This window comes from Lolium perenne, chromosome 5 (assembly GCF_019359855.2).
Source record: "Lolium perenne isolate Kyuss_39 chromosome 5, Kyuss_2.0, whole genome shotgun sequence".
Lineage (NCBI taxonomy): Eukaryota > Viridiplantae > Streptophyta > Magnoliopsida > Poales > Poaceae > Lolium > Lolium perenne.
The window spans coordinates 154,850,922-154,873,276 of record NC_067248.2 but is presented as its reverse complement, the minus strand read 5'-3'; the positions used below and the strand labels follow the sequence as shown (position 1 = coordinate 154,873,276).

Here is a 22,355-nt window from a genome sequence, read left to right as displayed (position 1 = left end):
AAATTATTTACCTCGATAAATGTTTGTTTACATCTAGCTATGTGATGGAAGAGAACAGGGCAAGGATTACCCTCTAGCTATGACAGACACCGCTGTATTCCTTTTTGTGTTTTGTTCGCTCCCTTTTCGTCCGATCACCATGCATGGCACAAACCGCATTAATGTTTGTTTTACCTACAGAATGTACCTTGTTCATTCAGAGAGAGGTTGAACAAGTTCTCATACTGTCAGATTTATTACAACTTATTTTTTCTAGTAGTTCAGGCTTTTAAGTTTGAAGGATTTAAGGAGTAATGTTAGTTTTGTCAGGTTCATTCGTAAGTTATTTTCTTCCTAGTTAGATTCAATTAATTGCCAACACATACAAACATGTGAACAACACATCACAAAGTTAGATTGCATGGACCACCTCATGGCTGTCGGATGCATCTCGTGGCTGTCGGATATGGAGCCGACGGCGTGGAGGAAGCTAGTCCCGAACGGGTGAAGTTGGCCCAGGACACCACCCGTTGATCGCTGAAGCAGACCATAGCTCTCCATTATGTACCGTGCAACCGTAGCTCTACATTATACAATCCGATTTGATTAGGACTACATACTGTAAACGGACATGTGCATGCATAAATTGTATTTTTTTTACACCATCTCCTAAATCTCTCCAATTCTATTGTTTGTAGGTGATGGCCGAAATGACTTATGTTGGCTGTGAGCAATCTTCTGAAAATTGTGGCCGTGCAGAGAGGAAAATAACAAGTTTCAATGTTATCGTCGTTCCTGGATTCCTACATGGTGTGGTAAGACATGTTGAAACTGGATAATGTGGTTTCCATTCATTGTGATACAGTAGCCAATTATATTTTTTATAACTTAACACTTTTTGTTTACATACAGAATGTACCTTGCTCCTTCAGAGAGAGGTTGAACAAGTTCACGAAGAATTGGCTAGTTGCCAGGACACCCAATTTCCACAAATATGATTTGTTCCCGAGAAAAGATAGGTTGAGGACATACATTTGTGGTCCTTACTGAAAATCTTTAATTAGGGCTTATGATATAGAAGTGGGAGATGTTGTGCATTTCGAATACAATGAAGATTCTCTTGATGGACTATCCAACTTATTCAATGTTACTGTTTACAAGAACAACATTGAGAAAGCTGTAGTTGAAGAAACTGGTATATTCTTGCTCAACTTCATGGTTTTAAATTTAGTATTGCTGAACCTATAGCCATTCCTATATGTTACTGAAATTGTATGACACCTATTTCTGCAGTGGTTGGAGATATGCCTAGTTCCGTACGGAGCATCCTGTACAAAACTGTATTCACAGACATCAATTCAGTTACTGAGCAGGAGATGGCTGCCATTCTTTTTGGAATCTACAAAGATGTTTATGTCACCGAACATGAATTCTATGAACTAAAACATCATAAGAATTTTTGGGTGCACAAGATGGATGAGGACAATCAGGAATTTGAAGCCTTGGTAAGTTTGTCTGGTTTGGTTTGTGCTACTAGCTAATTATTATCATGTTTTCATGCATTTGAATGCAATAATTAGATGCTGACAAATTAGTATTTGCTCTTATGTCAGTACATGCCTAGTGAGGCTGTGGATGGCTACGGGTACCCAGTTTTTGGAAAAGCACATCTTTCAAGGAATGGACAACCCCTAGAAGGAGAAGAAGAAGACTTTATTGACTGCACCTACAAAATTGAATGGGACCTTGGACATGTATCCTTTCAAAATGGTTGGACAGACTTTGTTGCTGCTGCTCACATTGGAGTTGAGTCAACTGTTTTGATCAAGATATATCCAATGCAGGAGTATATAAGTCTCAACTTTGTTGACATCATCAACTAGTGGGGGCAATTAGCTAGTTCAGATTATGTTCAAATTATCAAGTAGTTTGGATTATCACCTAGTTTAGCTTCAAATTATCAAGTAGTTTGGATTATCACCTAGTTTAGCTTTCAAGTTCTATGTGATGATTTGTAGGAATTTAAGTGTTTGAATTATCTGTTTTTATTACCAGATGTTTATGTCTGTTGTTTACACATAATTTGTTATTTTTAACTTTCTTTGAATTTGTAACTAAGCACTTGAATTTGGTGTTGTTTCCATCTACAGAATTTGGGGCATTTGTGAAACTGCCCCAATAGGTGTATACCAATTGGGGCACTTCTCCAAACTGCCCCAATAGGTGTATACCAATTGGAGCACTTCTCCAAACCGCCCCAATAGGTAGGACATTAGAGGCATTTTGGCCAAAGTGCCTCTAAAAGGGGGTATTTAGGGGCACTTCAGGGCAAAGTGCCCCTAAATCCATACCGTGTAGTAGTGATTCCGTCATGTAACAGTAAGGCAAGAATTTGACCAGCGTCCACTTGATAAAAGATATCCCGTACCATGGTTTCGTACCAGTGATGGGATTAAACAACTCGTTTTCAGTTGTCACAACATTACCTCGTGTCTGATTTTGTTACGACCAAAGTAATCCTTTGGACTCCATCGATACAGCCTTCTGATCAAACGGCCGTGCGCTGTGTCAGACAGATGGACAAACGTCGTACTAATAGCAGGGTTCAACTAAAAGGGCTGGCACAGACACAACTGCGTCAACCATGAGACAAGGCGGTAGCCGCCATGCACGTCCTTTCTGCCCTACCTGCCATATCCCATTTCAAGTGAGAGATGGCAGTGCCATATCTAGATAACAAAACAAGTGCTGGTGTAAAGTCCCTGACCACGTTCTGGCTATGTTTTCACTTCAAAACGAGCTATGTACAACTTAAGTAGGAAACTAGCAGTTCTAGATAGATTCTGACCAAGGTGGACTCTAAGGCTATACGAGATATACAAGGTACTGAGTACTGAGCACAGACAATCGCCCCAGTCCTGAGTCAACCGCGAGGGGCGGCCATCTGCTGCTTCTTGACCCGATCTCCAGGCTTCACCATGCTGAGGAAACATAGATGTTATGAGTATCTATTCAGGAAACTGGAAAGATTGAAACTACAGGCGATTTTCAGACCTGATATCGTGCGGTGTTATAAATATCCACTGTGACCCTTGTGCAACAGCAAAATCTATGAGGGTGTCCAAGCTTATTTTGCGGCTTACCGCATCCTGCACAATTAAGATATCGCCAATAAGGTTTGATTTGCCATTAACTGGACACGATGGTTGACAAAGGACCTAAGATTACACTCACCATGAATACATCGAACTCATCCATGGCCCTGAAAGGTGCTTCTGTCATTCCATGAAGAGCTAAGGTGAAGCAAAGTGTCGAAAAAGATCGCTCTCCTCCTGGATCAAACATACATAGCAGCAATTACAGTTATATCTAAAACATAGCTACGAAATACTAGGAAAAACAACTTGGTGGCAGGTATTCTCAATGATAAATGATGTGTGAAAAATACAATCTAATTATAGTTATCTACACCACAGGTAAGAAAATACTGAGAAACTATACAGGCACCTGACAGTCCTCTAGTGTCTCTGACGGTATCACGCGATGCATCTTGAGGCATGGTGAGCTACATCAAATGCCATACAGAATTGTTAAGTAAATTGCTATAAAATGAGCAGGCGACTAGTGATGAGGCACAAATTCTAAAATGACCATGTACACACTAAAAAGGACAAATCTTATAGAGGATACACACCTCAACAGACAGAACTTTATTCTTGTAATCCACGTTGATGAATCCACTGATTCCTTTCTTCCCAAGGTGCTCATTGAACCTTTAAAATAGTATAAAAGGTGGTACAAGTCTCAGGACTAACAAATAAAAACCTGCAGAACATTAATGATAAACATCCAAGAATGGAACTTGTATTTACAGCCAAGTCAACTGTCGCTTCAAAAGGCCAGCATTTCTCTGGAACTTCTTCCATCGCAAGTCCAATGCATTTTGACACGACTGCAAAGCAATAAACTTGGCTCAAAAGCAGACCCAGTACATAGTGCATTTCCAAGGGATACATCAGACCACACATACGGGTAGTCTATTAGTAATATACTCCTAGTGAAACATTCAAAATTTTGACTACCAATATCAATTAGATTGGATACATCAAATCATATATTTAGAGACGTAGAGTTGTCTCATAAAGTACTTGCACAATATAAGGCTTTATAAACATAAAAGTAGAAATTAGTAGTACAGATTGTGTTATGGAGACCACGTCCAAAACGATAGCTTGAGCTGGAGGCGTATATGCCTCAGTGTATCGAACATTACATATGCCCAATTTTTCTCTTGTTGAATTTCCACAGCAAAGTTAGCAATTCAGCCAAATATTTCTTCCAACTGAAGCACTAGTAGGAAAAATGGGAAGTTGCATCATATGTTGGAAACCATGAAGTAATGAACTTACATTTAATTTCACTCTAAAACCTGCATAGAGCTGTTGCTTTTTAAAGATTTTCCGTTCCTTTTTGTCATGCAATGCCCTCAGATCATCTATGGACTCAGAATATCTGCTCAGATTATTAAATTATTATAAAGAAAAAAGGATGAAAACTCATATGCCTCAACTTTTTTCTGCAACTAAAATCAAGTTGTTGGTTCCAAACCTTCTGCTTTCTTGATCAAGTCTATGTTTCAGTCTATTTATCTTAGCACTTAATTGTTCAGGAGTGGATCCAGCAACATGCCCCAGAGCTTCCAAATCACTCTCAGAACAAATAACTGAAGCCTTCTTGAAGGACTCCTACAGGAATGCAAGGCCATCACAGAGGTGTGAGTCTGGTAACATACGAAACTTGATATATCAAGGTGTTAGAAATGCTTCATAGAAACGGACAAAGCTTCAGCAATATAATCATATTTTAGCTAAAAAATACTTCCAAAAATAAAGTATAACTGGTATGCATGGTACATCCAGCATTACTCTATTTGCATTACACAAATGCTAAGATGAAGAGATGAAATTACTGCTTTAAGTTTGGCCACCATTCAAAGTGTGGCCTTTTCTGAATATTATACTGCAAAGGGCATGAATTTGGTAGTTCTAGACCATCCTGAACCCTGATATTTCCATTCCAATAAGTAAAAAATTAAACTAGTTAGACCGTCACACTCTTGCTTTGTTTTTCATCTCGTCAACTAGCAAAATCGATACACGTAGCTTTTGTTTCTTCTTGCAGCACGTTGATTCTATCAGAGTGTTTAACACAGTATCTATGGTTTCATTTAATATTACCTCCGTTCCGAAATGTAATATATTTTGGAAAGCTAATTAAGTAATTTTTGGTTCTTTCAGCGATGGCAGTTTTCAGGTGCACACTACCCATGCATGTAACTATAACAGAACACACTCTTTTACAGAAGATCCATATGGAAACAATAGTATCTCAACAAAATAAAAATATATCCTTAGTGACAGTAACAGAACAAAGACCTGACGAAGCTGCTGAAGATTTGCATAATCTGCTTCAGCCATTTTAATATCAGGTAAAACTTTAGTTTTCATGAGACCTTCATAGTGAGTCTTCTCCTGGTTCACATTTAATGAAAGAACTACCGTCAGTACATACAAGATAGAGACAATTAAGCAATCAAAATTTTCTACTCCCTCTGTCCAACACTGAAAGTGTCAGATTTGTCCAAATTCAGATGTATCTAGACAGTAAAAGCATATAGATACATTCAAATTTTGACAAATCTCAGACACTTTTGGTGGGACGGAGGGAGTACTTTCTTCCAGATAAGAATGGTCGACCAAGCTGCTGATGGTGATAATCTGTGTCTGAGACATAATTTTACAAAATTACATGGAATCATATAGGTAAGAGTTAGTGTCATACTCAAACGAAAATGTTACTATTATCCACTTCATCTACAATATGATTATTATTCTAGGTGGATTGTCCACCTTCTCTCCATCAGTTCGGACTTTTGGTTCCACTGGTTGGTGCATGAAACTTAATGTGGTATCAGAGCAGCACATGGCAAGAGTAATCTCATTGGTTGTTTCATGATTCGATAAATTCAAGAATAGTGTTTCCAGTACAATCTCACCTATACTCAGAGTATAAAAAGGCAAAGAAACACAGACCTACAGTGGACAGTGTATCACGTTAAGACTTTTGAATAAGGAGAAGCATACCTGCTGTGCAGCATCCAGTTTACGATTAGCAACATCTAATTCATCATTTGCGCTGCTAAAAGACCCTGTCTCCGCATTCATGGAATCTGAAATACAAAAAATACTTTTAGAGGCACAGAGAATAGTAATAACCACAGCTAAAGAGGCAAAGCAAAAGTTCAACTTTCAGTCTCAGGCATTGAAAAGCATATTATGTAAAAGAAAATCTAGGCCACAAATATGATAAAAAGGAAATTTAAATCAGAGCTCTAGTGAACACAATAATTCCAAATTTCATGCTCCATAGTGATAACATCAACGTGTTCTAAAGCACAAAGTTACAGGGGAGATAACCAAAGTGTTCCAGTAGTATTAGGTAGTCGGGTTGAAACAACAATGAACATACTCCTTCCGTCTAAAAATAGGTGTCTAAATTTTTTCTAGATACGAATGTATCTATAACTAAAGTGTGTCTAGATACATCTGTATCTAGACAAAACTAAGACACCTATTTTTAGACAGAGGTAGTACTAAAATATGCATAGTTTATCCATAAGTTTCAGCAGAAAGAATAGTTATTAAAAACACCAAGCATTTTGACATACTATAATGTAAATGAAATAAACCTATGATAAATTTGGCATACGAACAAAGTTGAGAAAGAAGTGCCAACTGGAAGTCTGGAAGGGCTGGAAACAACCAAAAATTTACATGGGTTTTGAAAACGAAGGTGTTAGGTGTCATATCTTTCCAATCCCTTCTTGTTCAGGAGTAAAAGTATCGCAAGAAAGAAAAGGAGTGTACCATACGGGTATATTGTCTTCTATTAGAGGACAGATATTTTCCAACAAACTGAATACTAACTTCATCGCTAAGCCCTAAGCTGCATTAAATCCTTTTACAGATTTGGGCCAGAAAAAATATCTTTCCAATCACTTGAACAAAAAACGAGTGTACCATCCAGGTATTATCTTCTATCAGAGGACTAATATTGTCCAACAAACTGAATACTAACTTCATAGCTAAGCTACATTAAATCCTTTTACAGACTTATTATGCCCAAGAAAAAAAAAGTTCTTGATGGGGTAGAGGGCGTGGTGCTTCCTTTCACTTTATGCTGGTCTTGTAAAGCTGGGTAGATACCCCGTTTCTTTTGTTTTGAAAGGAATGCTGTAGGGGACATTTTTCTTTTTGAAATAATAAGAACCCAAATATGCATCCATGAGGACTTGAACCTAGCCAATCTTGATATCCCGTTTCTTGTACTAGGACAAAACTTTTGCTTTCAATATAAAGCAGGGCAATGTCCCTTCGAGCTAACATGACCAGCAGGAGATGGTAAAATCATCAATAGTGATATCGTGGAATTTCCATACCCATATAGGTCTTGTAAGACGCTTTGTTATCATTCACATCTTGTATAGTTGCTGTTAACCTTACGCTGATCTTCTGCAGTAATAGTTCTTTTTGCTCAATGTCAATCTTCCCTTGCTGCCAAAATAAGTAGCATGGCACAATCTATGAGGTTCTTGGGTAGATAATGAAGATCAGAATGTACTAGTGCAGCCAAAAGAGATAGATGGTTGCTCAAGAATAGGAAATGGGAGCAAACCTTTATTTCCTCCTCTAGTTCAGTAGTATCCACAGCAGTATAACTATTATTTTCAACAGAAGCTCTCTTGGCATCATCAAGATGCACTTTTTTATTCGCTAAACGATGCTCCTCGGGTTCCCGTTTTCTCTACAAAACAATATGAGAAGTTATGAGATAGCTCAAATGAGTTACACATCAGTAAGAATTTTACCTTCAAACTTCTTATGTTCTGTTCGAGGTTTTGTTGGTCACTAACTAACTTCTTTCTCTGAGCGCTCTTTTCCGACTTTATTTTTTCAATACCATTAGCTTCATTTATCAGTTCAGCTATTTTTTCTCCCACTGAACTGCACAACCGACCAGCTCTTCTATTTTTGTATGGAGGAAGAATGGTCTGAACAGACCCTCTAGAAAACCTGGGAAAAAAATTCAAAGGCAACATGATCATCAAATAATGAGCGTAAAAGCGTACAACGATAAGATGCTACCTAGCATGCTTGTTTCTTTTATGAACGAAGTTATCTAGCAAGTTGCATGATACATTATTTCCCAAAATATGATCATGAATACAAAGTGCATCTGTAAAATTGCGTTGAGCACTAAAACACACAGGACATGACAATCAGGCAATATGAATTTACCTGATGTAGGATATTGCTTATCAGGTAACTAGGGATTAGTTGGCTATAATCCCAAAATAACTCTGATTTTAGGAAGTGTAGAATTGTGAATCGCAAATTCAAATCACGAACACCAGCAAATTGTGAATCAGGTCACTACGGTTTAGTTTGCCCTCCAAGTAATCCTGTGTGTGCGAACCATTCCCCTGCACCTACCTGGGGTTGCCGCTTGCCACTGTGAAACTCCGAAAAACTGACCTAGTCGATTTCACAAGATTGAAAGATGGTAAATCATCAAGCAGGTACACAAAATGCATTGGTTGGCTGATCTCCCGCCAAACTAAACCAACTGAGCCAAGCGAGGACCTCATGCCAAGCGGCCCGTCTCCCGCTAAACTCGGCATGAGGTCCTTGCTTGGCTCAGGATGCCGACTAGGACACTCAACCAGGAGGCAACACTGATGGATTGGTGGCTGCAGGCAAAGCAGGATACGGCAAAGCAGAGACGCAAGGGCTGGCCTATGCCGCCCTTCTCACACCGTGGATGATCTGGAAGCACAGGAACAAGTGCATCTTTAAAGGTGCCCAACCCTCGATCTGTGTCGTTGTTGCTAAGATCAAGAAGGAGGCCACTCTATGAGCAAATCCTGGCGCCAAAGGACTCCGAGCTGTGCTGCCATCGACTTGGGATGTACACTGGTTTACCTGTAATACTTGTATCATGCTTCCTGGGAGGATTGTAACTCAACCTCAACCTTTCAATGAAATGAAACTCAAAGGTCCTTCGCATTTTTGCAAAAGAAAAAAGTACAGCTGGGATCTGCAATTATACATAACATGTGGGGGCACATGGTGATAGAAATGCCCTTAGGATTCTAAAATTACTTATAGCAAGGATTTACTATGGTAGAACAAATCTAAACTGCATCATATAACTAGGTAAATGGTTAAAATATTACCAAACTTAACATGAGCACCACCCCGATACTTACATTTTGTACCCATCAGCCGTATACACTTCCTTCATGTTTTGTATCCTAGAATCAAATGCAACAGATTTTCCCACTTCATAATCTCGAACCAGGACCTGCCTTTCAGCGTTGCCCTGAAACAAAGGAACTTTAGCAAATGTGCTCCAAATATGTCAAACTGAAGCATCTGAACATTTCACTAGTTGCCCAGTCTAGTTGCCCAGTCTACTTGGATTCTGTCATTTCAAAATAATTATCTGTTCAGGGAATCAAACATGCAGTTGTTGTAACTTTTCCATGCACTACAAATGCAGTCGATAATAACATAAATCATATGGTTGAAATACGACATAGTGTAACCACATTCCAATTCCTTTATAATTACTCGAATTTGGTCCCCCTTGGTGTTTGGACATATGGTAGTTGGAACAATTTTTTTAGACCAACATAGTAATTGTGTGAAGTTTACGTATTATCATACCTGGTCCACCAATACATTCACTACAGTATCGTTTTCTGACTGAATAACTGAAAGTACTGTCGGGTGCTCTGTTGTAGGAAGTCTATGATCTGGAATCAACAACCTATAAAAAGTCACGGAATTAGAATTCATCAAAATAAACAGGAAAACTGAAGAAAATGTAAGGCCTTTAATCTTACCGTGGTCTAGTAAAATCATATATGATAATTTGAAGGTAACCGTAGTGCACTTTATTTGCACATTCTCGTAAAAGTTGCAAATCTTTATGACAAGAGACAATAAAAGCATCCAAAAGCCTCCCGCATGCGCAATCAACTGCCACAGACCAGAACTCACTAGCAAGTTTCTGCAGCACAACAAGCATTATTAAGGTTTGGAAGAAATAATGCAGCTATAAGCCTATAACCATATATTTTAGAAAAGACAATACCATATGAAAGAACCACAGCTTTATACCATTGATTTGTACTACACCCAAACTTTGGCAAGGACTACAAGTATAATTACAACATCTTTCTATTTCTACGGGATTGACACAAGACAACAAATATATTTTGCATTCATGTTATTTGATGCAATGAGAACAAATATGAAACAGTTACTCAGATGAACTGAAATCAACAGCAGAACTCAAGCAAATAGTTTAGATTTCCGAAGGCGTAAATTGCTGGCGCAGATCCCGTATTGTCAATGCGACTCGCCGAGTACTTTCCAGTGAGAGCAACATAGCAACTAGCACAAGCTAACTTGACTAGATCGCTCCTGGCCAGTGCTTTCGACCAGAACAATGCCCACGTATGAAGCTGGCTTCGACTAGATTTCATAGGTAGTTAGACTAAGTAGGATTAAGGCTAAACCCCTATGCTACTCGGACATGTATTTGTGCTTATTTCCAACATAAAAAAATTTATTGGGTGAAGAACTCAGATGCAAAGACCAGTCAACATCGGAGGCAGACATTAGAGAGAAGATTTTGTGCACACAGGTGCACAAACATTTTGGTTTGCATTTTGTACATCTCCAGATAATACCCAAAAAATTAAACGAATGCATCATGCTAAAACAAATGTGTCAGCAAAAAATTGTACAAACAAAGAGAAGATTGTGCTTATACTACAAAAGTTTAGTGTAATCTTCTGCCTTCCTATGCAACACACAATTGGTCACAAGTTTGCACGCTTTTTTAAGGTCTCCATATTCTAACATGAAGCACATGTTTTTGAGATTCTTTTTAGATTCACGTCTGAATTCTCAAAATCATGTGCACCTATTAGCACTCCAGCATTTCCAGACTTACTTTACAGAGTCAACACAGGCTCTAGAGCAGCAAGAGATACTAGGAGAAACAAAGGACAGGTAATATCGATGCCCAGTCACTGTAATGAAGTAGTACGATGGTTAAGAACGCAACTGTTCTAGGAGAACACAGCATTGACATGAGGCTGGGAACAATAGTTAGGCCACCAACTGTTAAGTCATGAATAAACAAAAAGACAAAAGCTGACAAAACTAAAAGGATGTGCTATAATAGTACGAGTTGCCAACAAACCAGTGCAGACAGTTAAAAAAAGCAATATGGACTGATGAGTCATCAAATTTTCGATCGCATCAGGTACTTCTCATGGTATTATCAATAAGCATATTCAAGACTAACCAATCCGAGACAAGAATCAAGATAATCAGCACTTCCATACCAGATGAGCTCCTATCGGACCAATAGGTGGGTTTTTGAATTGTCTGTAGCTACTCTCAATTGTTTTCAAGAGGTTCAGAACTCTTGGTCCCCCAAATGCGGTCACCTAAGATGAAGCATTAATTGCATGTAAATAGATGTTAGAGAGCAGTTGCTACTAAAATCAAGTACATCCTGACAAGCAGGGTTATAATCACCAAAAAAGAGTATGTACTGCTTGGAGGATACCATAGACTAAGAGAGAATATAACCTTATTACTTTGACGGTGTTGAAGATCATCAATTTGAGATTTCAATTGTTGAAACCTGCTATCGTTTTCATTTATCTGTGAAAGAAAGTGTAGTGGCATGAATGGTACAAGAAGACACATGTTTCAGACTTTCAAAGCAGACTACACACACGCAAAATATAGAAGACTTGTGAACTTCAAATGGTGCATACTGCAGATATTTATAAGTGGTGCTTTTCAGATGGATAGTACATGACCATTTCTTCAATCGTACCTAACCAAAGCTCATACCGAGCTTGAAACCATGTGAGCACACAAGATTTTAATATTAATCGAACTTTGAGCTGGATGTACTAAAAGGGAGAGAAATCCATGTCATGTGCAGGTGAATTGGAAATTTTTAATGGATCTAATAATCAGATTTCACTTGGACCTGGAAAATGTACACTTAAGTCCAATTATTAGTGTGTGGCGCCGGATTCTGCCGCTCTGTTTTCTATATCAAGAACTAGGAATCAGAAAGAAGTAAAACATATGAGAACCAGTAAAAAGAGATAAATACTCTCTACAAGTAACGCTATCCAGAATACACGTTCTCTATGAATAACACTACACATAATTACATTATCTAGAATACATATCACCACTCATAATTACAGAATACACGTTCTCTATGAATAACACTATACATAATTACATTATCTAGAATACATATCACCACTCACTCATCGCCACTGGTCAACGGCAACCTGTCGGGGAATGAGTGTGGCCATACAAACATACGAGCATAGCAGCAAGCTAATGTCTCCTCTGTCGGCTCCGGTAAATGAAAGCATCACAGTGAATTCACTTACATCTAACTTGAGTCAACTCTGTGTCACATCATTTTTTTGTTCTGTAGTATAGCACAGGCGTCTTACCACTAGGTATGGAGACAATTTCTCCAGTCAAATATATGCGTTCAAAAGTTAGGGCAGATAAACTATTTCTACATTGACAAAATCTGTAAAGACTGAACGAAGAGGGCCACCCATGATCGATTGGATTCAGCAAATAAAGTCGGAGTGGACCTACATTTGTCGGTGCGGATCTCAGAATAAGACCCATTTATAATATCTTGATGAACATCTAGGCCATAGGCAAATGGTAGAAGTGGGTCCATCTGAACAAATACTTCTGTAATATAAAAAATACAATTCATATTTATGGTTTAAGGACCTTTTCTTTAGCAAGTGTTTTGGGTCCGAAATGGGTCTTATTGTGATTGAAGTGGGACAAGTAACATTGTAAGTTTCATTGTCCTTCCAGAGTTTAAAGTTTATTATGCAGGAAAGCACAATAGAACTAGAATGAAAACCTACTCCAAAAAAAGTCATCACCATGTACTAACAGTAGTTGACATTGAGTTTAAAATACCTCTTTTGTAATGTCAGTGATAGATTTTTGAATGCCTGATAATTCTTCAGAGAATTTTTTTTCCTCCTCTCTTAACCTGAATGGCATAGAAGGCGGCATCAAATAACCAAGAACGTACACTGGTTGTAGTTAAAGCATAAATAAGCAGGACAATTGAATAACCTTGTAACACTTGAATGAAGATTATCAATCTCTCCTTGAATTGTCTTAATATCTTCCTCAATTTGAGATGCTTCAGCCTTTAGATTGATAATGAAATGATTCAGACAGAATAACGATACTGGAACATATAAAGCCAAGGAAATACAAACGAAATCAAGAGGTGTGCAACATTATAGTGAAAATCTTTCGGAACAGCTGATGACAAGGTTCACACATTACTTGAACTTTTTAGGAGATAACCCCACTAAACTTGACCAAGGCGAGCAGTTGGTACTTGAGAGTAGGCATATAACTAGTGATCAGAACAAGGAAAAGAACAAAACAACACAGCGCCATCAGCTATGTTCTATACAAATGACTTAGAAAGACCTAAATATTTGGGTCCTGCAGTTCCATTGCCAAGAACATGTCTGGTCTCTTTAGTTTGCTTGATCAGCATATTTCATCCCTTCTAACTTAAAACTGAATAACTCATATGTTTAACTTCTTCTGAGGAAAAGGTTACCCTCTCATTTGACAAATATAGATATGAAATGATCATAATTAGCTATTTGTCAAACCCAAAAATATGATTTGACCAGTTAACATGTGACATGTACCCATTATGCATCAAGAATACAACACTGAGATTTTTTTTCTAGGGGTCAAGTCAAGCTAATAAGCCACCCGTATGAAAGAAATATCATGGCCATGTACCATTTTGGTTTGTAGCCAGTATTAGGGCATTTGGTAATGAATTAGGGCATTTTGGTTTGTAGCCACATATTACCAAAATGTTAGGCAGAGAAGTTCGGTAATTGTTTGGTTGCAGTCACGATAGTTGCATACCACACTTTCTTAGATTTTTATCCCACCTGTCATAGACTCTGGTAGCAATTTTTTACCGTGCACAACCAAGTTGACCACTACAAGATTGATGTGCGCTGTCCACCATTGTCTGGCAGCTGCCTAGGCCTCTAGGCAAACTGCTTAAGTTCTTTTTTTGAGCTGAAAACTGTAGGGCTTAGCCCGGGTATAACCCAAAGAGAATTACAAAGCGTCTAGCCAGGCTACAAGATAAGATTTTAGATCATCCTTCATTCTGTAAGAAAGAAGGAAGAGGTCTCTTTTGAAAGAAAAGGACCAAGCCCTAACAGTAGTGTAGCATTGTCAAAAATAAGAGCATTCCTTTGCTTCTACATATATTCCAAGAGGCAGTGGCAAAAACTTCAAAGAAGAGGGGCCTCCCAAAGTTGGATCTAGCAGTAGAAATCATCTGCGGGAGATCAAGATTATCCTCAAGTGCGATGTTGATGGAATGCGAACATTGCCTACTGAAATTACACTTCCAGAAGAGATGATCCCTGGTTTCCAATAAACCATCATCACATAGGCGGCACATGCAGTTATCATTGAGTGTGAAGTTTTTCCTCCTAAGCATATCCTTCGTGTTTAGGCGGTCATTGGCAAGAAGCCAGAAGAAAGATTTGATCTTTGGTGTGCACTTTGATTTCCAGATCCAAGGAGAGCAAATGGGGGCCTGAATATGTTCAAAATTGAGTTTGTATATCTTGTTTGCAGAGAAACGAGTGCCCCAATTATATGACCAAATGTTATTCTCATCGGCCCTCTGAGAGGATCTTGTCTGGTTTATAAGGGTCATCAAGCTCGAGGATATTCTTCACCAAGGCTAGCTTATCAATAGCAAAAGACTGCCTAAGTTCTTTGTAACACTATCTGCTACAGATTGCTTGCAAGGTAGACCTTTTGCATGGGATTTCAAAGAGCGGCTCACCTGGGTCGACTGCATATGCTGTGTTTGAAAATCATGAAGTTGTGCCTGCAATTTCTTTAGCTGGACATTCATTTTCTCTAGCAAACGTGTACCACGCACATGCTCTGCCTCTAGTTCTATCGTCTGCTTCACAACCTGTAAACAAAAGGAACATGGACAGTTGGTAACAAAGAAAAGTAAAGTCACAATCATTTCCATCCCAACAATAGCAGATAGCTCATACTCAGGTTTAACTGTTATAGAAATAATATCAGGCATTATGCTTAAATTGACAGCACTACCAATCTAACAAATTTAATATTTCTAAAGAAAACATTGTGCCCCAGTGACTTGCTTTACACATACCCGTGCCCAACCAACCATAATACTAGAGCCCACCCCCTCAGAATGCTTCGTCCATTTAAAGAGCCCATTTTGATCCAGAATGGAGTTCATTTTTAAATAAAAAAATCAGATAATGTATTGATAACTATCAGTGGCATGGAGATTAAGTTGGTCATAAACCGAGAAAACTTAACAGGGACCATGATATCCCTGGTGTTAATGTCTTGACGATCAGTTAGTGAGGGTGTTCACTCAGAAATGAGGAGAGAAAATGATATTGAATTTGCAAATGTTACATTTTCAAACAGGACTAGAAACTTAGTAATCCTTGTATTTCAAGCAGAATTAGTACTAAACAAAAATAAGCTGCCAGCAATAGGAATCCCAACACTTCTGAGTAGCAATATTTAAGGTAATTGTTGTGACAGTGTGACATAGGTGAAATGAACATATTAGTAAGCTAAAATTTATTTTAGATTTAGTGCTGCAAGAATAACCACAAAAGGGAACTAGACATAATGATAACTAATAGGCCTACTAAACACAGGAGACGCAAGGATGTGACAACCAGAAAATAGATTATGGCCATCATTTTTTACTTCCATGTACAACGACAATAGAGCTGCATGCAGGCTCTACCTCCTATAGTTTCAAATATGTGTTGTGAGGGGAGGTGGGTTTTGATTATGCATGCGTTTCCCAATCATAACTGTTCTTTTGGGACCCAACGAGAGGCCAGCAATTTGTTTCCCAGAGTAGCGGGTGTGGGACATACAGCCAGGAGCAACGGACGGCCAAGAAGGCTCTAGATGCGTGATCAGACAGCAGAAGTCGTTCAGGTCATGAGAGAGCTTCCTCTTGTCCCATTTATAATACCCCTAATTCCAACTACTCACATACCTCAGCAATCTTGTCTTCCATACTTTTTTTCATCATGTTCACTTCCCGAGTCTTATCCCTCAAAGAGTTGACGATTTCTTCCTTTTCAATTAGTTCTTTCTTCAGTTCATCTATGACGGCCTACAAGATATGGAAATACAATTTGGTAAATGAACAATCAAAATTTAAAACCTCAAATACGAAAAAATGTTAATTTTAAATGTGTAATTTCAAGCATAACTATACAGTTCACATGGAGTAGGGCAACAAATAGCTGCTAGAACAAATGAAGCTTGACAAATGGTGTTATCTTCAACAGGATTGTTGACAGATGATGAATTCAAAGTGGCCAAGAAAGAACACAAGGCTGAAGACATAGTACTCAAAAGAAAATGTTGCTAATCACTGACACTAGGAAAGAGTGTGAATTGTGATAAGCTATTTACTTGTAGGGAGTAATATATAGCGAATAAAATGGTTGATACAAATTCCAATAAGGGCAATGGTTTTGTCACAATACACTTGTAATTCACTCCATCACCAATATATTGGCAAAAGCATCACTTGAAAATGGCCCGAGGCAAACAAATCATGTTCTAATAAGAAATAGATATATGGCCATACCGTAACCAAGCTTGCATGAACTTCAGCTTAGACAAGAAAAACACGTGAAAATTCAGCACATGTACAGAAATCCCTTCTGAGTCCATTTTGGACTGCAAATGGAAAAACAGCTAATACACTTCCAAACAAATTTGATAAAATATTGACCAACAAATATCAATTTCTTCCTGACACTAAATTGAATTGTTCGTGAAGTGGAACTATTTACCAGTTTTTTACGCAGTAAGGTAGGACTCTCTACCTTATGGATTGCATAGATTTTCATGTTACATTAAATGGTCACACAGAAGCACAATGGTTCCCCAGAGGATACGATGGCACAGTGGACTTCAGAGTAAAAAGGTCACAACTTACTGTACTTCGATCAATTCTTTCTTGGCATGCAGGAATTCGCTCTTTGAGTTTCTGGAGTTTCACTGTTTGTTCCTCAATTTGCTTGTCGACACCATAAACCCATGACCAAGCTAACTTCTTCTTCAAATTATCAATATCATGTGCTATCTCTTCTATGTGTTCCATATTCTTTATCTTCTCTCGCAATTCATCAAGTTCTCTCATCACTGGCTTAATTGACTTCTCCAACTCTTGAACAATAGAGTCTGCATTGTTCAGCTGATCTCTTATTGTCTCAAGCAACTCATTTACTTGTTGAAGAAGAGTAGCCTTGAAAAAGAACTGCAACAACACATAATGCATAAACAGTAAAATAACAAGAACAGTGTTCGGAGTTATATCAGCGAAGAAATATAGTTTGTACAGGTATAAGGCAGAATGATGAGCTTAATTCAACAGCACCACTGCATTATTTAGCACTTGGGCTCAAGGGTCATACTGTATGAAAGATATCTGGCATGACATTGAATACATTGAGTGTCATGTTCTCATCAAATCATGATCAATTGAAGTCTATAGAAAATGCTAATAAGTTATGTGCAAAACTGGAAACCCAAGAGGTACATGAGAATGCAATGACAGTATTATTATCCAACTGACAAACAGAAGGTACGCGTCACAACATGACTGAATACATCTAGAAGTGACCAAAATAGCATAGGAAGCCCAGAGAGTAGGACTACAAATTCATTCACGTCCATCAAACCACAGATGTTCCAATGCATAAAATAAATTTTCGGAAAGCATACATATTGATATAATGGTATCAGCAGAAAACTGAAAGAACTGAATACCTTAAACTTATCCTTGTCATTTCCTGAGTGCAGGAATTCTCTACTTTTGTCTTGACTCATGATTACACAAGGATTTTCAACATCAATCTGAAAAGTTGCATAGCATCAGGATGTGGAAACATAACAAAATTCATTACATTTAAATAAGATGCCACAGAAAGGTATAAAACAAATACAGTTCAAGATCCCACAGAAAGGTATAAAACAAATACAGTTCAAAAGGAGAGACAAATCAGTTCCCAGTTTGGTGTGCAGGTTTCTTTTATGATTCGTGGTGGCCAGGCACCATGGTGCACCAGTTAATTTATACTTGTTTGTCGTTCAAGTTTTGGAGTTGCCTGCTACTATGAAGCCATGTTATGTGGCATGTAAAATTCAAGTTATGTTTCGACTTAGAACGCTGCTGCGTATTTCAGGGTAGAAACCCGTAACCGAGTTTCGAGGTAAGCTTGTCAAAAGTCCCTTGCCTTGCTGCGTGAGATACCATCTTCTAGATTGGTTCTCATGTGCTGAATCGCAAGGTTCAACTTTTCTACTTTGTGTACAGGGCGTGCTCGGTTCAAGGGTTGGTCTTCAACAAGTATGACCCCATAAATACAAAGGCTTGCTTGACAACTTTCCAATCCCTCGGATCCTCCCCTGGTCAATGGCGGTGAGTTGATTGACCAAGGCCTTCCCTTACGACGATGGAATTTCTTCCATTGGCAAGACTTTGTTTGTCTCCTTCAACTTTAAAGCTCTGCACTTTCAAAAAACTTTAAAGCTCTGCACATAGGAAGGCATAGTTGTAGACCAACTGGACTGTGTCACACCATCCTTTCCCACTGGTTTGGTATTTTCGGTTGGTATTTTCGGTTTTTAAAAATAAGATATGTAAAACTAATGACCAAATTAACCTGCTACATAAGAGGAACCGATACCATGGGTGGTCGATAATCAGTTCGATTTTTGGTCTTAACCAAATTGACTGATACCCATTTGTATGCACACACCTAGAATTGTAGGTGTACACATAGAGAACAAAAGTGCATCTCTATGCATGCAGCTAGCAGGCAGTTGTAGACAAACTAGCTAACTTTTTCAAAATAAAATACCACAGTAGCATGTAGCAGCTGTACACATGCAGATTAAGAGGGCATCTGATATATGTGCATGTCAGCAGTGTTGCAGTATTAAAGACACTGCACTCTGCACAAGAGGGCACTTGTTGGGCTGGGAGGTCGCACTTGGTCCTTAGGATTTACAGGGTTTGGCACTTTGGCTTAGTATATCGGTTACTTTGATTAATTCAATTAATCAGACAAAAAAAACAAAATTACCAAACTTAATTATGGTTTTTCCAACATGTCACTTTGGACCAGAGATTAACCTGGTAATTCGATTTTGTGGTTCGGATGGCAAAGGAAGAGTGGACATGTCCAGGCTAATGGCAAAGGAAGGAGCTTCCAGCTGGCTTTTAAATTTCCTCGCGACGGTAGCAGTGCGCGTCTGCAGGTTTGGAGGAGGCAGATAGCAGCACAGATTTGCTTTCTCCTTCAGATGGTCTCTACTTGTATCCCTTTCTTTTCCTTAGACCCCCGACTTGTGCGATGAGCTTGAGTCAACCCCCCTTCCAATTGCTACCCTAGTGTGTAACATATATCGATCCAATCTTATAAATATAGGACAAGTATGTTAACAGTCAGAGAGTTTGTTGTGTCTTTGCAACCACGTTCAGTGAGTCGGGATTCTAAGGAGATAGCATGAGCATACGATGAGCTGTTAGCTCGTGAATATGCTACGATGGGGCCTGCATCACAATAAAATGTCGTCTTGTGTGTCTCATGCATGAGTAGAGAAAGAACAGTATGTATGTTCTCTCCATGCAACGGTTCAGCGGAAAGACGCAACAAGGAGCAAGTGGGGAGAGGAAGGTGGAGGGAAATGTGATAGCCAAGCGGACCAATAGTGTACCAGCAGTGGAGCAAGAGAAAGTCAGGGAGGAGGAAGAAGATATGGTGTCTTCTTGTGGTTGTGTTAATATATCTTCTCACATACTTTTTTTTGTAGCAACTCATGCAAAGGTGCAGGGAGGACAAGAAGATAAAAAGGTCCATCAGTTCTCTAAACTTAATACACAAAGCAAAGAGAAACAAACGAGTGAGTAAGAGAAACATAGCCACTTAAAAAAATATTATCAGCAAACAAGCAACTTACATTGAAATGTTCGACTATCTCATTGAGATCGTCTTTGCGATGCGCCACCTTCTTCCCTGATCCAGAACATGTGAACATAATTGGCACAGTATAATTTAGTTTTCTAAAAGGCTTACATTTTGGAACAGAGGTAGTATGTTTGTAACAGAAATTGTGCAATCAGTAAACACAAATATAAAAATAGCTTTTTATTGACTATTATGGTAAATTTACAGCAATCATCCATTTTTACAGAAATCTTTTGCGGTACCAGCATATGAAATTAAGTGCTTTCCCACGAAAACAATAAGCGTTAGTAGTGTTTCTTTTCATGCCTAACTAGCCATTAGCAATCTATGGATGCAACATGTATAGCTGGAACAGATAAAGGTTATCCGAGTATAAGGTGAAAAGGCAGATTTTCTACAGTTATGCAAACATGTACAGTAAAAAATCAAGCACAAGGAACACGTAGGTCTTTTGCCAACATGGAAAGCTGAGACTACTAAGCTAGGGAAGATGTGTTTGATACTGAAAATTGAGATAGCCAGTAAGTAGAATAAAGATATGAAGCAGACAGACAGGGAAGATTAATGAAATAAGAAATGCAACAGTCTTAGATACATAAATGTGTCAGCTTTGAATAGCAAACTGCAACTAAGAAATGAGAACTCTAACAGGTCAATACAACTACCCAAAAAACAATACAAGTTACCAAAGTGAGAACTGGAACCTAAAGTACTAAATTTGACAGTTTAAACAGAATGTGAAGAATTTTACACATGGAAATTATTATAATAGGCAGACAACACCAACAATCGGGGAGGAAGATGGATCAAGTATCACTACCATGTTGATCCTTTAAAAGCGTAGAACTAGTCGACTCGGTAATCCTGCGTTCCAATATAATTAAGTTCCCGTATAGTTCAGGCTTGAACGCGTCCTCCCCTTGGTTGTTGATATCAACAACAACTGTTGCATGGCTGCAATTTAGATTTAAGGAAATAGACTAGATTACAATCGATCCCATGAAAGAGAGATAAAATAATGAGAGAGTAAATAAATAAAACAATTGACCACAGATTGTTCAGTAACAACATACAATGCAGGATACATGCATACATCAGCTCTACAATCATCCATAAGACCATAATAACTAATTAGACAGAGCAGATCATTTTCTCAGCTATTCCCAACAAAACAGAGTATCCGCGCGCAAATAAAAAAAATCGACGATCGCCCAGAAATTAATCAGTGATTTGGAAAACGAGTAAGGATGTGAGCGGGGGTACGGGAGGCGGGCGCAACCTGCAGCCGGTCTTGATGAAGTCCTTGAGCGCGGCGGCCCGCTGCGTGCTCTTGGCGCGGGAGCCGAAGGCGATGCAGAGCGCCGTCAAGATGGCGCTCTTCCCGCCTGCGCCAGCACGGAGAGGAGAATCACATCACACCGATGCGAGAGAGAGAAAGGGGGAGAGAGAGGGGGGAGCTAGGGTTTGAGCGGAGGCGGGGGCGTACTGCCGTTCTGGCCGGTGATGAAGTTGACGTGCTGGGCGAGCTCGATGTGGAGGCTGGAGTGGCACATGAAGTTCTCCAGCCGGATGCGGGAGATCGTCCCCGCCATCGCCGTCGCCGTCGCCGGCGGTTCCGAGGATGGGAGATTTGGGGATGGATTTTCTGAGGGGTTTGGGGGGTGTTTTTTTTTTCGTTGAAGAGCAGATTTTTATGGGGTTTTGGAGTGGTGGGCGGTTCCGTGGGCGGGAGAAAGCCCGCCAAAACTGCGGAATGTGCGGGGCAGTGTGGGTCGGGACGCTGCTATATGCCGCGCCACGGCCCACGGAAACTTTCGGCCCAGTAATCGCTCCGCGGAGGCAAAAGAAGTTGTTTGTTTCACTGCAGCGTGTTTTGCTCGGGAGTCAAGCCGGCAATTTGATCCATGGGCTTCATCGCTCATGGGCATCCCGAATGAGCAGGTTATGTCTCTCAAATAGAGTCGAACTGCTAGACTACGCCGAGTGATGAATTCAATAATTCAAAAAAAAACTAAGAGATGAATTTTCAAGTGGATGAGATCGGTCGAGTGGTCTCAGTGGTTGGCTTTTTCGTCCATGGCTGGTACCATGTGCA

At 39.2% G+C, this 22,355-nt stretch overlaps 1 protein-coding gene across 1 annotated transcript; it reads right to left on the bottom strand.

Moving 5' to 3' along the window:
- Window positions 1-2,556: 2,556 nt before the first annotated feature.
- Window positions 2,557-21,933, bottom strand: LOC127300302 (structural maintenance of chromosomes protein 6B). The gene is made up of 28 exons (XM_051330400.2): window positions 21,747-21,933; window positions 21,540-21,645; window positions 21,081-21,214; window positions 20,253-20,308; window positions 18,057-18,143; window positions 17,224-17,544; window positions 16,267-16,386; window positions 15,043-15,177; window positions 13,269-13,345; window positions 13,107-13,182; window positions 11,712-11,786; window positions 11,462-11,566; window positions 9,947-10,113; window positions 9,768-9,870; window positions 9,308-9,420; window positions 7,907-8,111; window positions 7,714-7,842; window positions 7,478-7,592; window positions 6,123-6,208; window positions 5,415-5,510; window positions 4,588-4,724; window positions 4,389-4,491; window positions 3,852-3,931; window positions 3,674-3,752; window positions 3,487-3,544; window positions 3,214-3,311; window positions 3,034-3,128; window positions 2,557-2,960 (listed from the first exon to the last, which is right to left on the bottom strand). Exons 1-28 carry the CDS (start codon window positions 21,850-21,852, stop codon window positions 2,903-2,905), a joined length of 3,120 nt encoding a protein of 1,039 aa, XP_051186360.1. The 5' UTR covers window positions 21,853-21,933; the 3' UTR covers window positions 2,557-2,902.
- Between the last annotated feature and the right edge of the window lie 422 nt (window positions 21,934-22,355).